Source organism: Coturnix japonica, chromosome 4 (genome assembly GCF_001577835.2).
Source record: "Coturnix japonica isolate 7356 chromosome 4, Coturnix japonica 2.1, whole genome shotgun sequence".
NCBI lineage: Eukaryota > Metazoa > Chordata > Aves > Galliformes > Phasianidae > Coturnix > Coturnix japonica.
In genome coordinates this window covers 77518373-77534157 of record NC_029519.1, presented here as the reverse complement: position 1 = coordinate 77534157, position 15785 = coordinate 77518373, and the positions used below count along the sequence as shown (strand labels likewise).

The 15785-nt window shown below is 45.7% G+C and overlaps 1 protein-coding gene across 12 annotated transcripts in view; it reads left to right on the top strand.

The window, feature by feature from the left end:
• The window catches only part of REEP1 (receptor accessory protein 1), a 53808-nt gene that overhangs the window by 33064 nt on the left and 4959 nt on the right, over positions 1 to 15785 (top strand). For 4 of the 12 annotated variants that reach the window (XM_015862587.2, XM_015862588.2, XM_032444526.1 and 1 more), the window contains exons 6-8: positions 1732 to 1782; positions 5073 to 5241; positions 9457 to 9492. In XM_015862587.2, the coding sequence (XP_015718073.1) occupies positions 1732 to 1782; positions 5073 to 5241; positions 9457 to 9492 (256 nt within the window). Of the gene's footprint in view, positions 1 to 1731; positions 1783 to 5072; positions 5242 to 9456; positions 9493 to 9751; positions 9793 to 12329; positions 12371 to 12694; position 15785 lie in introns of those variants that run through there. The other 8 variants (XM_015862591.2, XM_015862589.2, XM_032444525.1 and 5 more) reach the window with 7 other exon arrangements.

Sequence of the window (15785 nt, the reverse complement as noted above, 5' to 3'; positions counted from 1 at the left end):
CCAGTTTTTGCTGGGTTTTAAGCCAGGAGAAGAAACACTGAAGATCACTTAGGTTTTACCCTCACTATTCAAACAGCATCTTCTTCATTTCTAGTACTTGGCTGGTGTAGCCAGCACAGCTGCCTGGAAGTCAGAAGTGTTTAGCTCTCTGATTTCCCATGATGATTTATAGCTAGTAATGTTTGGAGTCCAGACTTCTGTGGAAGAAATGGTACCTTTTGTGCCATGACAGTGGAGACCTGCACTTTTACTTGAAATGGGAAAGAGGGAGGTGGAGAGCCTCCTTTCCTAAAAGAGGAAGGATAAAGCATCTTTGTAATGACAACATTGTAGGGAAAGTATTTCTTTGCTTATCAAATGCATCATAGGACATTCTGTCCAGTCTGTTTAATACTGTATCTGTAACAGCCATACCATACTGTGCGCCCTGTTCTTTTATATGGCCAGGAGCTGCAGAAATCAGGAGGGGACCTGTCATTGTTATCTCAGAAGGGCTGAGCATATTCCTTATGAACACAGCATCCTTTAAAGGATCTCCACTTGGGATCCAAAGCCAATGATCTCTTGGTTGAGCTCTATTATCCCAACAAAAGCTTTCTTGAAACATATGATACCACTAATCGCTATTTCATGAATCATATCTGTTGTGATGTAATGCTTTTTCTTCACTCTGGAGACTCAAAAAACTGATTTTCCCCCAAATCAACAAAACACAATCCCTGCTGCAGAGGTACGATCCAAGTGGCTGGTTCTGTTTTTTTTCATCTTGTTGGTTCTTGCATTAATATCTCAAGGAGCAGACAATAGCCAGTGAATACACAGGACAGCAGAACCAAACAATAAATGTACCCTGAGAGGCTGGGCTGAGAGAGACAATTTCATACTGTTCCCAGGAGAGGAAATGGACTGCACAAACAAAAAGGGTGGATGAAATGCAGTTTCCACTATCAACGTTAATGTCAGCTGATTTCCCTTTGAGTCTTCTGTACTGTCTGACCTCTCCAAACTGTGTAGCTCTTCCCAGGCAGCCATGGCACGCAAGCCATATAGATATTGTTTGTAGGGTAGCTGCATTCATGTGGTTTGGCGATGGCAGAAGCAACTGCTCCCTTCATTCAAGCCTCTGCTTAGCCCACAGAGCCAATGGTTTTGCCCTTATCAGGGCCTTCTGCAGGCAGGCCCTGTTAGCTGCTTCATGCAGACCAACATTTGTTGGTGTAATTCCCCAGTGTTACCCTACTTCTCAGAAAGGCTGGTAATCACTAGGACTAAAATGGCTCCTGAGCATCCCAGACCTAATCCTGTGCCTAAACTAGTCATAAGTTAGTCACGTAGCACACTCTGTTCTTAATGACTATCAGTCTGTATTACAGAGGTGGACAGACACTGGGGGTCTCTCTGGTGGGATGAACCTGTGAAGTGCAAAGAGTGACAGCCTGCCGTGTTGATAATTTGCTTAACTCTTTAAACGCACTTGCTAGGTAACACCCTGTCAGCTGGGGTTATGCAGTGTTTTCTCCATCTCTCTGGGAGAGCTGAGGAAGGGAGAATCTACATTCAAAGTTGTAGTTCACAGGTGGGTGCCCCTGCTTTTTGTGTGCGTGTGAGTCCCCGTACAACAGTGCCCAGTGTCACGCTTATGTCTCACCTTGATTACTTATGCTTCGAACCGACCTGATTCTCAAAGCTTTTATGTTTGTTGCCACATTGGCTCTTTTTTTCCCTTGCTAGGTCTCTCAACTACTTCATTTACACTTGTATTTGGACCAGAAAAAAGGGCAGGTAATCTGCTGAATGCTTCTGCTAACACCTAACTAACATCTGCCCCCCTGTAGAAGACTAGTTTGAACTGTTTTCAGCTGAGATTGGTCTCAGGCCAGATGCTGTTTGCTCTGCTTCCAGTAGGTAGATCCTACGTGCTGAGCTTTAAAAGCCTCTCCTTGATCTCACCTGCAAAATGCCTTCCAAGTCCTCTGCTGGAGACTCCAGCAGTCAGGCAGGGTACTCTGAATGCAGAAAAACCATCTAACTCCAGTTGTTGCTACTGTGTTGGCCAAGCTGCCGTGTTTGTTTTTGTTTTTTCACTAATGGACAAAGAGAGCCTTGCTCCCACTGCTGTGATCCCATTAGAGTGGTTGGGCTTGCAGTGGATATAGAGAGACCAGGACTCAGCTCAAAGGTGAAGGTGGGTTTCTGCTGGCATTTTCTGACAGGTGTGGTTGGGGAAGTCCTGCTGACACCGTAGCAATAACTGATGCCTTAGGAGTATGCACAGCCCCTTGTATCAAATACCTGCAGGATGGCAGCTGTAATATGCATGCAGACATGTCTGCTCCTGTGCAACAGGAATTACAGCAAAGAGAGAGGAGAAAATTAACAGGTTTAGTATTGTGCTGGAAGTGTGATGGGTGTGACTAAGTGTTCCCTTGCCTGTCCATTAACTACTGATCCTAAAATGCAAAAGGCCAGAAGGTGCCATCCTGCATTAACACAAAGCTTCTCTCACACGACTTGGCAGTTTTTGGTTCCTGATTTGTGTCATGTCAATGTGCTGTTACAGTTTCAGCTGCAAAATGGAGTTTCTAGCTATTAAAGACGTTCTGAAGCCTAAATAATGTTTACAGAATCCTTTCAGATTGCTTAACTGAAGGTATGATGAAATCCAGACACTGTTACTTGTTTATATTTTGATTATACCTAATGAAACACTGATAAATATATTGCAGATTTTAAGATTATGTTCCTAACTTTATTTTCCTAGAGACTGTGTAAAACCACCTACGTATGTGGAAGGATTTTTATGAGTGATTCCATTGTATGTAGACTCAATTTTTCAATCTCTTAAGTCCACCTCCCTTTAAAAACTTATATTTCTAGTGTGAATGCAGAGGTGATCTCTGGAGAGGCGAAGTAATTCTGTTGCTATGCCTTTTAGAGTATCTCTCATTATATTGACTTCAGATTTTGGAAAGGACCGGGGTTTCTGATCCTTCCGAGCTATATTGGTTGGGTCAATGTTTATGGCTTGGGCTGTTAACTCTGGGTTAATGTCCTTTACTAGGAGGTGCTGTTACCACATGCTTTTTAGTGTCTGTCTTCTGTCCTGTCAGTACCACAGAGCCCTGTTCCAGTCTGGCCTTTCTCTGCTCTTTCCCTGAGAAAACAACTGATGGGAGGCATTCATCAGATCCTTGTTTTAAAGCTTTTAGATCATTCTGTGTCACCATATCACAGGTTCCGAAGCAAGAAATAAAATAAATTTAGCACATCTCCTTAATTTTCAATGCAAAAGAGTGCATTAGTGTCATCTTCCCTGTCAGGTTGGTCTGACACATGAATCTCATCTCTAATCTGACTCACATCCACATCCAGAAATCACTCTGTGCAATGAAATGCTATTTGGGTTAGCTGGCTGAGCAAAACAGCTGGGAGGAGGTTAAAAAGCTTGAGTTCTGCTGACATTTGAGCTGGTGGTGCAAGAGGAATACAGCACTCGTGGTACAGCAGCTTATCAATTGCTAAGCCCTCAGCTTTGCTTGTCCAGTCATTCTGCAACAGCAGGATATTTGCTGATTGCTCATAACGAGCTCTTGCTAAGGAGCTGTCTGTCATAGTCAGACTCAGGGTAGAATGTCTTGTGTTCCCTTTAATCAGGGTTGAGGATTGGGTGGTAGTGCAGGAATTTGAAGAGCCATAGAATGGTTTGGATTGGAAGGGACCTCAAGGATCATCAAGTTCCAGCCCCCATCACCAGCTCATGTCCAGCTTTTCTGCCACCTACACCCCCAAATCCCTCTTTGCAGGACAGCTCTCCATCCATTCATCCCCCCGGTCTACGCTGATGTTTGAGATTGACTTGATCAAGGTGTCAACACAGCATGAATAGAGAGGTGTTAAGATGCCAGATGTTCAGTAAACTGAAGAGAAAAACCCAACTGGGGCTTCCTGGCTGGCTCCACCAGGTGACTGCCCTACAAAGAACAGCTCAGTTTTATTGTACTTAAAATGATGTGTGTTTCTACTGATGACGTTTTGGAGCAGCACTGAAAGAGTTATTGCCATGTTCTCTTTGCCTCTTGCTGATGCAGAAACAAAGTGCTGTAGTCCAGAATGAACAGCCTTTCTGTGGCTGAACTGATATGCTTTGGAAGTCTGAATCCTGAGAAGGTTTTTCAGCCTAAAGTTAAAGTTGGGATATTACTGATCCAGCAATTTCCTTGAATGTAGAGATTGAAAGTTGCCATGGTAACTTTGGTTTTAAGCACCTTGTGCTATGTCTAATTACAGTGCCTAGCAGTAAAGTTGCTAAGGAATTTGAAGGGGTTGAAGCACTGATTTCCCATTACTCTGCTTGTGAAATTTCTGAAGTGATGCTGGTAAATCAGTACTTTTAGGCAACTCAGTACTTCAGTGTATCAATGCCAGTTCACTAAGGGACAGGCACGGAATGTGTGTCTCTTGATTGATAGCTAGTCTGAAAAGCAATACAAATGGGAGGAGTTTATTTCTTCCTTTAGAGGCATGAAAAAAACCCTGGAAATAATTATTCACCTTTAAGAATAGCTTTTTATTACATTACAATTTCAAATGTTCTGTCCTCTGAAAATTCTTCATGTGACTGAGAACTGCTGGATGAGTATCATCATAGAGGATTAACTTCAAAAGGAAGCTACTTTGATGTAAGCCATTTAATGGCACTTCTAAAACAAGAACCCTTCTAAGATATTAGCGAAGAAAAGTACCTACCAGAAAGTTCCTACGTCCTCCTTCTCCTTCAGATAGGGCCAAGGCTGCTCCAAGGTCAAATGACTGCACTGAAGAATCAGAGATGCTCTCCGTCACAGTTTTGAACAATCACATTTTGTGCACAAATCCACTCCAATGGGAAGAGCAAAGACAGCAGAATGATGCTTTTAACACTCATTTACATCCTCCCCAGGTTACTGGAGCAGGCAGTTTTTTTTCTTTCCCTATTGTCCTAATGGTCTTCAATGAGCAGGGGAGAAGGAATGTTTGAAATGCGCTGTCTAATCTAACTTCTGTGTATGTTATTTGCTTGCTTGTTTAACTAGGGACAGGGGGCCCTGTCGGAGAGACTAAGGAGCTTTAGCATGCAGGATCTCTCAACAATTCGTGGTGACAGCAGCAGCACTGTTCCTCCTTCGGTCACTGTACGAACAAGTAGCAAACAGAGCCAGCCAAAAACATCCAGAAGTGCATCGGAAGGCACTGGCAGCTCAGGTAAGTGCCAGCGTTATTTTCAGTGTTGTGTTGTCTGGAATATCACACAGCTGAATGAAGTCATGCAATTGGCTGGAATATATAGAAACAGACATTGCAGGCAGCACATACCAGGACTCACAGGACACAGACACACTGTTGAGTCTCTTGGCACTTAAAGAGAGAGAATGGTATTGTTTGATGGTTACTATTCCTGACTGGTACCAAGGACTGGACTGGAGCGTGCAGGGAGCCAGTATCAGCCCTCACAAGCTGAAAAGTTGGGTTCTAGGGCTGAAATCAGTGGTAGGTTTTCAATGAGGCACTGACAGAAGTGCCAAAATCAGGGATAAGCTGGCACAGTGGTGGGCAAGGGTCATTATTGTTATTAAAGTCTCCTTTTGGTGATATAGATTCTCACTCTTATGCTGTGCAAATGCGTTTTCTAATGGATATCTGGTCTGAATTAATTCAGCTACTGAATATCAATATCAATATCAAGTATCAATAGCTGATACTTGACAGCTGCAGTTCAAGAACTGCATCGCTGCTGAATTCTACTGAGAAATTAAACCTGTAAAGAGCATATCTAGAAGCAGAGACTAAGGTCTGATATCTGTTTGTGAAGGATGTCTGGGTGAGCACTGTAAATGGAAAGCAAATGTCTCTGAAAAGCAAAGGTTTGTTTATAAAAATATGGAAGAAAAAACATGGTGGGAATGAAATCCATTCCTGTATACACCGTTAACAAATGTTGCTTTCACTTGTGGCAGGTGATCTGCAGGTAGTGTTCACACCCAGAATAGAAACCTCTTCTTCAAACATAAATAAGTAAAACCTTCCACACCCTCATCCATCCCAAACCCTCCATCCACCCCATCTCTCACTGGTTTCATTGAGGTTTCTCATCCAGGAACCCGCTTGTCACAGGGCCCTTCTCCCCCCACAGCCAATGCAGACAGGCATCACTAAAGGGCTTTTAGAAGACTTCTTATGTACACCTTACATGAGTGACTTGAACATGTAAAATACCTGATCAGTGCCATGGCCCTGTCCTGTGCCTGTGTACCCATGCACCCAGATTGCCACTGGGAGGGCTTTTTCTTGAAAGCTCCCTTTATTTCTCTCATATGGCCATCAGGGATTCTCAAAAGCTGAAGGATTTGCTTTCCATCTAGCACAGGCTCTTATTTTTCTCTGTATGCCAAACGCTGTCAAGGAGAGAAGAGGAGCCTTATGATAACATGATGTGAAGTGCTGCCCTCAGGACATGGAACAGGCTTGCTGAAGCCACTCAAGCTGTCCTGTAGTAAAGAGCTGTGGGCAGGAAGAAATCCTCTAAGTGGTGTAGCTGAACTCCAAAGGCAGCCAAACCACCCAGGGAAAAACAGAAGTAATTTGCTCTCGCTTTCCATGATCTGTCTGGTTTTCACAGCAGAACCCACTGGCACATGGGGAGCTGCCCTGCTGCTCCTGATCTCAGGTCAGGGCAGCCTCAGAGCTGTGAGGCTGTGGGTGCTGGGTCAGTGTCCAGGGAAATCACTGCTGTTGTTTGCCCTCCAAAGTAACTTAAGACACTTTGGAGAGATACGGTAGGAAACCGAGGGGTGAGAAACTGGAAAGTCCTCCAGCCAGCTTTGCTGCTGAACAAACAGTACCTGGAAGGACAGCCTCACTTGGAACAATGTGGCAATGACTAGAGTTGGCTCTTTGGATCTAGAGTATAATTTGGGTGAATCCCATTCCATGAGCACTGAAAACATGGCCATATCTGGTGTGGAGCTTGGTGTTACTTGCTTCCCATCCTGTTATATGACTGTGTTTAAGAGCAGATGGGGTATTTAAAAGAAAGTGACAGAGATGGAGGGAGTTCTGCTGCCTTCCTTGCAGAGACAGCTGAAACTCAGCTCTGTTGGTATGAAAACCCCCACTCCCCAGTGAGCACCAGGAGCGCTTTGGGTTCTGGTTTCACATCCCTGGGAATGCTTCCAAGCCCACCGAGACAACTTTCCTAACACCAGTGGGCTTTGGCTCTGGCCAAAAGCTGGCTGCAGCATTGTGCTGTGCTCCAACTACATTAAATAACCACTCAGCTACTTTCATTTCCATTGCTGTTATTTTTTAAGATGTGACTGCTGCTGCTTTAGATTGATTGGTGACTCCCTGAATTTCCTTTTTGACAGCAAGTGCTGTGTGAAGAGCTTGGCATTTAGTTACAAGTTCCACATGCAGACACAGCAAAGGTTTATTTTTGTCTGCAGATGAGTGTCTTATGAGGCCATGACATAGGATATGCCGGAGTTGCCTTTGATACAAGAGGAATGAGCCCTACCTTTTGCTGTTTTTCCCATAGTTGCGACCAGCACTCTTTGGCCAAGACAGCTGTGCTAGTGCTTGAGCAATAGCTGAGATGCTCAGCGAGCCTTTAGTGCAGACAGCTGAGCCATGGGGCAGGCACCTGAGCTATTCACACCCATCCCACAGAAAGACCGTGCTCCTCCTCCTCCCCACACCCCATCTAAAGCCACATGTGGGCAACACAAGGGGCAAAGGCAGCTTTGCTATGACTCGTGTCTGCACAGTGTGTTACACGAAGCATTACCACTCCTTCTGTGAAGCACATGCATACCTTTCTTCAACACACGCCAAGGCAAGACAGTGAGTGCCCTCCCTGTGCATGACAGCCCAGCCACCTGTCCTCTTTATCTCATCTCTCACTTTGCTCTTAGTTCAGCATTTCTCAATTTAGCATCCTGATGATATTAGAGCTCTGATGCGTGTTCCAACCTGTGCTTCTCCCCCTGAACTGCCCCTTTCATTTGGGAACATGTTGTGTGGCTGTTCATCATAATGAGCAATTGGAAGGTCCAGAACAGTGTTTCCAAATACTTCTCAAGGCAATCCTGTTTTTTCTGGCAAATGCCAAATAAACAGATGTGTCTGTATTAACAGCGTGGGGCTTTTGTACTTCTTAACCTTATATTATTGCCTTAAAAGTATTCTGGACAGTGCAGGTAAAACGTGTTCCCTTCCAATGGCTGGTGAATGTGACATGTGTGAATTGTGGAGTGGGACGGTGGTCACTGTGTCTCAAAGCTCAGTCCCACAGTTGATGCAGACATGTGTCGTGGTTGCTGATGTCTGCTGAAACTCCCAGTGTGGGCTGGGGGCTGGAAGCCAGCCTTTATTTTGGGTAAGCCACTGAGACATAGTTCAGCAAGCAGCTTTGCATTGCTTGACAGGACATCGGTGTCTGGAGGTGACACCGTGTGCCCAGAGAGTCCTGCAAAGGCACCATGCTGCCCAGACTGAGTGCCCTTACTGCTTGAGCTTTCCTGAGGCAGAGGTCATTCTTAGCTGGAGTGATCTCAAAGCAGAAACATGCAGTGTGCTTTCTGACACCCCTCTGTGCAGCAGAGAGTCGGGGCTGTTTCTGTAGTTTGTTTTTCCAGCTTAAACTCTGAAGCTCTTTGCAGGACGGAGCAAAGGTTGGGAAGTATCAGCAGTCAGTATGTGCCTGGATAGCCCTGTCCCCACTGACCAGAAAAGCTCTAGGAAGAGCCCATGTACGTATGTTGTATGGTCTCAGAGAGCAAGCCTTCAGAAAACTGAGTTTGGTTACCCTCTATGTAAAAGCAGAGGCTGAAGGTACAGAAGAGCTGTCAGTGTCAGCAGTGCAGGATGATGTTTACCAAACCAATCACACGCAGCTCAAACCCTTTATGCTCCAGAAGCTCCTTCTATCTGGAGTCACTGGTGCCACTCTGAGGATTAATTTGGGAGGCTCAAACTGGAAGTGGTTTCTAGGCTGTTTCCTAAAGCACAGAGTGAAGCTGTGAAGGTAACACTTTTGTGAACGCCTGTGAATCACCTGCATTTGCATTGAAAGGTGCAGTGCAATTCCCTTGGTTATCTGCATCCTTACAGTAATCCAATGCAAAACTGCTTACTATGTTTCTTGTCGGGGCTCTGTGAATGTGTTTGGAGTTATTTCTGTTAAGTGATCTGAGAAAGGGGCCCAGGAGCTGTAAGTTCTCCCAGTCTTAGCACACAGCCATGTGAGCCACGTTCCTGGCTCTGTGCTTTGTGATGGTGAGCAGAGACAATCATCTCTATGCAGACAGGAGGCACCAAGTCCTCCTGCACCAAGTTCAGCAGAGATTTATTGCTGCTCAGTGCTCTGTGAGAAATGGTAGCGTACCCTGATGAGTCCCTAACGCTCAGCTCCTCTTTCAGTGTGCACGTGTTGCTCAGTGTGCCGACTCCTCAGAGGTGAGTGCTGGATTTCCTGCACCTTGATATCCACGCATACCTTTTGGGCATGGCTGTGTTCCCCAGCCTGGCTTGCTCCTGCTGCTCTTACTCACCAGGTTTCCTAACACCAGGGGAACAAGCAAGAGGACAGCCAGGCTATGAGTGGGTTTGTGAGCCGTGTGTGTGCTGACAGCAAGTTGTGCAGTGCTGCTCACCTTACTGACCCGAAGCTGGGGAGTTTATCTCTGGAGAAACACCTCAGTCCTTTCTCTTATAGAGGATGCATTTTGTCCCAGCGGCTGATGAAAGGAGCAGGAGGCCTCAGGTTTGGGCATGCCAAAGGATGGAGCTGCCAAGCACGTTGTTTAGGGAGGAAGAAGAAATCCAGATGGGCAGCGTCCTGTGTTGGTGGGAGCTGACTTTCATAACTCCTATACAACTCATCTCATGTGCTTTCTGTTTATTTTGCACACTGCAAACAGCTCTGGGGGATTTGCAGCAGAGGCACTTCAGGATCACAGTGCTGCCACCGTACTGCAGCCACTGCTGTGGAAACACAGCTGGCTCGTGTCACCTGCGGAGCAGCCGGGCGTGCAGCACTAAGGCCTGGGGGCTGGAGCTCCCAGCCTGACCCTCTGTCTCCTTGCACATTACATTGGTGGCAAACCAAGCTTCACACACTTGCTTTGTCACCCTCCCTGTTGTGCTGTTGGAACTAAATGATTTACGGTCCCTTCCATCCCAAGTGCTAAGTAGGCCTGAATTAATCCTGGGGAGGCCTTTTAGTGATGCTACAACAGCAGTCAAATCGGCGTGTTTACAAATTGGGCCCAAATTTGTGAGCTCTTTCAGATTGCTTCATTTTGCTGGGTTTTTTTACCCTTGACTCAACCCAGTTGCTCTGTCTGTGTCAGTCTGAATATGCTGTATCTCATAGAAGGTTCCTTCTGCCCCCACAGGCTGCCCTTTCTCTGTCTCCAAGGCAATGCATGCATTAATGCACTCGCAGACAATGGTGTGCCCTTTACATGCTCCTTACTAAGTGCAGCTTTGGTGGCATGGAGGACAGGTCCCTGACAATGTAATGTGAACATTTTTTCCTCGAAGGAAGAAACAAAGTTTGCTTAATTAGACTAAACTGTTCCAAACTGGCGCTGATCTTTCTTTCATACCAACTTCTGCGCAGCCAGTTTCAGGATACAGATGTTAGAAGTACTCAGTCCCAAAGAGTTTATAACCTAAAGGGGCAGATATTCAAGCCTAACCTCAAGCAGGATATTAAGGGCTGTCTCAGAGCTTTGATGAGGCCTTTTTGGCAGGAGCAGCTGCCTTAATGTTCTTGCAAGTGAAACTGAACTGTCTCTCTTAAAACCCCACAGCTCTTAGGAGAGCACAGGCTGGTGGGAGCAAAAAGTTGTTCCCATCTCCCTGGGCAATGTCCTGAAAGAGGCAATAGGCACAGACACATTCATTTGGGCCAAAGTACAGTGGGTTTATGAAGATGCAGCCTTGTTATATCATGCAATGGGCATCTGCACAGGGACTGGAGGCCACGCTGAGTTCAGTATGATGCACAGAAGCAAATCATAGAACCATCTGAGCTGGGTTTAAAGCTAATCTGGTCCAACTCCCCTGCAGTGAACAGGGACACCCACAGCTCCATCAGGAGCTCAGAGTCCCATCTAGCCTGACGTTGAGTGTCTCCAGGGAGAGGGCACTGTACCACCATTCCAGGCAACATGTGCCCGTGCCTCACCGTCCTTATTGTAAAAAACCTGTGATCTGTGCCCACAGAACTCTCCCAGGTCTTTACTCAAGTTTCTGACATCTCCTCGATGTTCAAGGCCTGTGGAAAGTCATTCTGAGGATGACAATGGAACAGCGATCCTGTTACATAAGTGTTCTTTTTCCTCTTCGGGAAGGACAGAGGGAAAACCTCCAGGGGTCTGTTTGTCTTTTGGCAGTGTCCTGTAAATGCTTAAGTGCTGCTCAGTGTTAAACGAGCTTGCCTGGGACTTGCATTGAAGAAATAACTTCTGTGCTCAGTGCTGTTATCTCAATTAACACCCCTTGGGTGCTGCTGCAAAGACTGTGTGGCATGGCTGAGAGAGAGGAACAGTTTTGGACTTTGCAGAGAATAAATACGTCTCAAAGATGCTTAAAATATGTTGTGTTATCAGGAAAACTGTTACAGCTACATGTATGTGAGGGGAAGTTTAATGGTGATTTCAGGCAGTGTAAGAAATGTGTGAAGACATTAGAGACAAATGAGACCGGTTTGTGAACGTGCACCTTTAAAACTGCAGCTCAGCAGCGACTGAAGGGCAGCTTAGCCGAGGAGTTCAGTCAGCCGTGCACAAGATGCTGCAGCACAAAGCCAGGAGGAGCATTATTTTATTGGGGCTTTGCCAATAAAATCATATTAGGCCTTTTCCTGCATGTGGTTGTCACCCTGAAGGCAAGGTGACGGATCACACTGAGCATGGAGCTCAGCGAAGACCTTAATGGGATGCTCATTTAGTTGTGTTTTAAATCACGGTCCAGGTGACCATTAGGTCGTTTCTGCTTATAGCCAGTTTTGCTGCTATCTCTTGTGTTAGGGATTTACCTCATAACCTTTCTCTCATTGAGCTTAAAGACCAGAAAACCACTTTCTGTTGCTCTAGGCATTTTATTCCTTAAAACTTTCCTTTTAAATGCTGAATCATATTTTTATGGGCATAATTTGCATCACTTTACAGTGATAAAATAAACTCCAGTTCAACCACAGATGATCTGAAAGCAAAGATGAGAGTTTCTGTGCTCTGAAACAATGTTCCTTCCCCTTCTACATCCAAATGTTTTCCCCCTAACAGTTTATTCTTTCTTTTTCTCTATGTAAATATTATGGGACTCTGATGTAAGTGTTAAAGATTGCATGAGTTTTCTTCTGAGGTGTTTGGAATAGACTAGTACTTAACAACTTAATCAGCCGTGGGATGTGTTTTCATTAACCAGTGACTTTGTTGATGATGTGAATAGACTTGTTTGCTTTGGTTGCACTTGACTTTGGCTTTGGAGATATGAGCCCCTGTCTGCCTCTGTTTTGTGGCCCCTGGGCAGTGTGTGCTGGTAGATTGGCTGCTTCTAACTTCTTTGTTTGGCAATGAAAACTATTGGAGAAGTACGTGAGTTGGGTCAATGTATTATGGAAATGATGGCAAATTTGTCTTTGTTGCAGGGAAAAGAAGCTGATGGCCATCGTGTAATAAATATCTGCTCTCTTGCTCTTATTAAGTGCTGTGCAAAACTCCTTATATGAAGGATCCCCCAGAAAGGCTTAGCTTTGGAGTGACTTAATGTTCCATTACAATAATACAACACCTTGTTCCTGGCTTGTGTAGTCTGTGACTGTGGTTTGTTATATAACCCCTGAGGAATTACAATGACAGAAGAAAGAAGCGTTGCCTGGGAAAATAAGGGTGGGGGAGGTCCAGCTTCTCTCAGAAATATTGGGGTGCTCAGTTCCCTCTGTAACTGTACTGAAGTATCCAGGCAGCTTAGCCTGGGCCGTGAGCAGTTTTCCCATACCTGCAATAATTTTACCCCTCTATTCAAAGGTGTGTAGGCACAAATGTAACAGGTGAAAACACCCCAAAGGCACCCTGCTCTGAGATGGGGAGTAAGAGCCTCCTGAAGGTGAGAGAGCCAGGGGAAATACCTGCATTTACATGGCCCCTGGGTTCACACAACCCTTCCTGGCTGTGAAAGAGTCCCAGAGGCATCAGCTGCTTCCCTAGAGCAGCACACACTGCTGGCTCTGCCACTCTGGGGACATATGATAGTGCCCTAAGGCTCTGATGCCTCTTAGAAACATACAGGAGGTGACTTGAGGCCAAGCACTGTCCTGGAGAAGCCAGCCCCTACTGTGTGTTTTGCTCTTTGGTCTGCCCCTACTCCAGGAGCAAACCCTGGTGTCCCTGAACCCATCTGTTCCTTTTAAGCCTCCATCTCCCTTCCCAGTAGTTCCTCACATCTGCCTGTTATTCTGGTTAATTCCCTGCTTTAGTCCTATTTTCTCCACCTGCAGAGGACCCGCTATGTTGGTGTAAGAAAAGTTAGGGTTTTTACCTTGTAATTGCCTGGTTCACACAAAAAAGGACCTTATAGTTGGTGCTCATTCAGCCCTTTAGAGGTGAGTTGCTTCTGGTCTCACAATAGTGCAATGTTCCACAACAACCATGGGACAAAGCTTGGCACTCCAGGTGGGTGTGAGGTTGGCATTGCCCACAGTGTAGATGTCTGAGTCAGGATGGGCAGGAAATCCTCCCTTCTCACTCCAGACCTTATAGGATGTCTGTACTCGAGGTCTGTTCTCATCAATGCTCAGAGACGTACTGTGAAAGCCCAGGCTGGACATGTGTATTTGCTGTTCCAGGACAGTGAGGCTGAAGTGAAACTGGTTCCTGTTTGGCTGGGTTTTGGTCCCTCATTCAGAGTAACATAGAGCAGGGAAGCAATCCTCATCAGCCCTTATTCCAGTGGACTATGCCAACCTCTGTTGCTGGAGTCAAAGCAGTGCATGTCAGCTGGGAGGAGCCCTCCCAAGTCTTCAAAGCAGCAGCTTTGGGGCAGGGACACCATCCTTAGTCTGCTGGGGAGAGTGGGAGGCCTGCAGAAGCATTGGGCTCCTGCTCTGCTGGCTCTGGAGATACAAAACATAGGTGGCAGTGCTGCCTGGACAGCTTTATTCACCTAGAACTTAATTCAAGAGAGAATATTGATGGAGAAAGCAATGTCAGCTGGAAAAGTTTGGGGCTCCCAGGAGTGTTATAAGGGTTCACACTTCCTCCTGTCTTCTTCTGCAGCGGAGCAGCAGGACAAAGGCCACAGAGCACGTTTGCCTGATCCTGTATGTTCTTAATGCTCAAACACTAAACAAGCAGCTTTTAATACAAGCTTGACTCCGTTTTGTCCTTGGCTTAGAGAGGCACCACGGAGCAGCTCCTGCACCCACAATGACCTCAGCTAGGCGTCTCCTGGATATCCCGCTTCCCAAGTGGGAAGATAACATTGTGATTAAAGTAAAATCTCCCTAGATTGATTTTGCCAAGTGTTGTAAAGAACATTTAATATTCTCCTTACGGTGTAGTCTCAGCACCACAGTCACATATAGCAAACAAAAAAACAACAATTCAGCATTATTCCAGGCCTCTCTGGAATGTGACCGTCAGCTTTTTCAGCACAGCTGGGAAGAAGTCAACTTCCAGCTCTTCCTGAAAACCTGTGACAGTGCCTGTCCCTGTGAGTGGAGGCAGAGGGGTCAGCAGCCAGAGGATGGTGTGCGGTGCACCCTGAGCTTGTCTCACAGGCACAGAGTGTTCAGCTGCCAACATGGATTTGGCACTGGAGAAGCCCTTGGTGACCTGCCTGCAACTGGTGTTGTAGCCAAATCACTTGCCCTCTGTGTCTCCATTTTCCAACTGAGAGCTGTTAGAGGGGATCTGGGGGTTTATTTTGTGTGTGCTTTAAGGATCTAAATGGATTGATAATGGTCAGATATTGAGGAATCCTCTTTCTGTAGTGTTTGGTCCAGCAGAGTTAAAGTCAGGCTGAGAGAAGAAGTGCAGAATGTTATTTCTACGTGTGTTCATAGAGCAGCTCAAGTAGAGTGAGTGACTGTGATTGTCATCTAAGCACTCAACGCTTACACTCCTGTTTCCACACATGTTTTAGAATGAAAAAAAGAAGCATAACTGTCAGTTAAACTAAGAAAGATCCAGCCCTGCTGATAGGAAACTCTCTGCAGAGATACAGGGAGCTTAGTCACACCAGGTGTCCCTTCTATAGCTCTTGCTTGGGACTGGCTGTTGAAAACACTGTCTTGCTTCACCATCTGAATTTGAGACAGCAAATGAATGATGTACAATATGACCAGTCCCATAAAGACTGTGTTATAAATCACAAGACTGAAAACCACCAAGCAGATGTTATTGATCTGTAGACATGGGCTCATATTCTGCCTTCCGTGGCATTAATTAATTCCGTGGCTATTTCATTTATCCCTGAGCCTAACAAACAAACAAAATCTTTCTAGATTCAACCTCCAGAGCACCAGGCTGAGAATTTAGTCTAAATTCTGCATAGAATAATCCAAGAAGAGCTTATGGTGGCTTTGCAACCAAGGTCCTTCTGATTGCTAACCCAACAGCTGCTGTTAGTGGAGTGTGAAGTGTGAACCTTCTATTAATCCCTGGAAGATGCATGGCTTTGCAGTGAAGTGGAGTTTGGTGGAATGCGAATCAAATCACTGATCTTCCTCATCCTTTGTC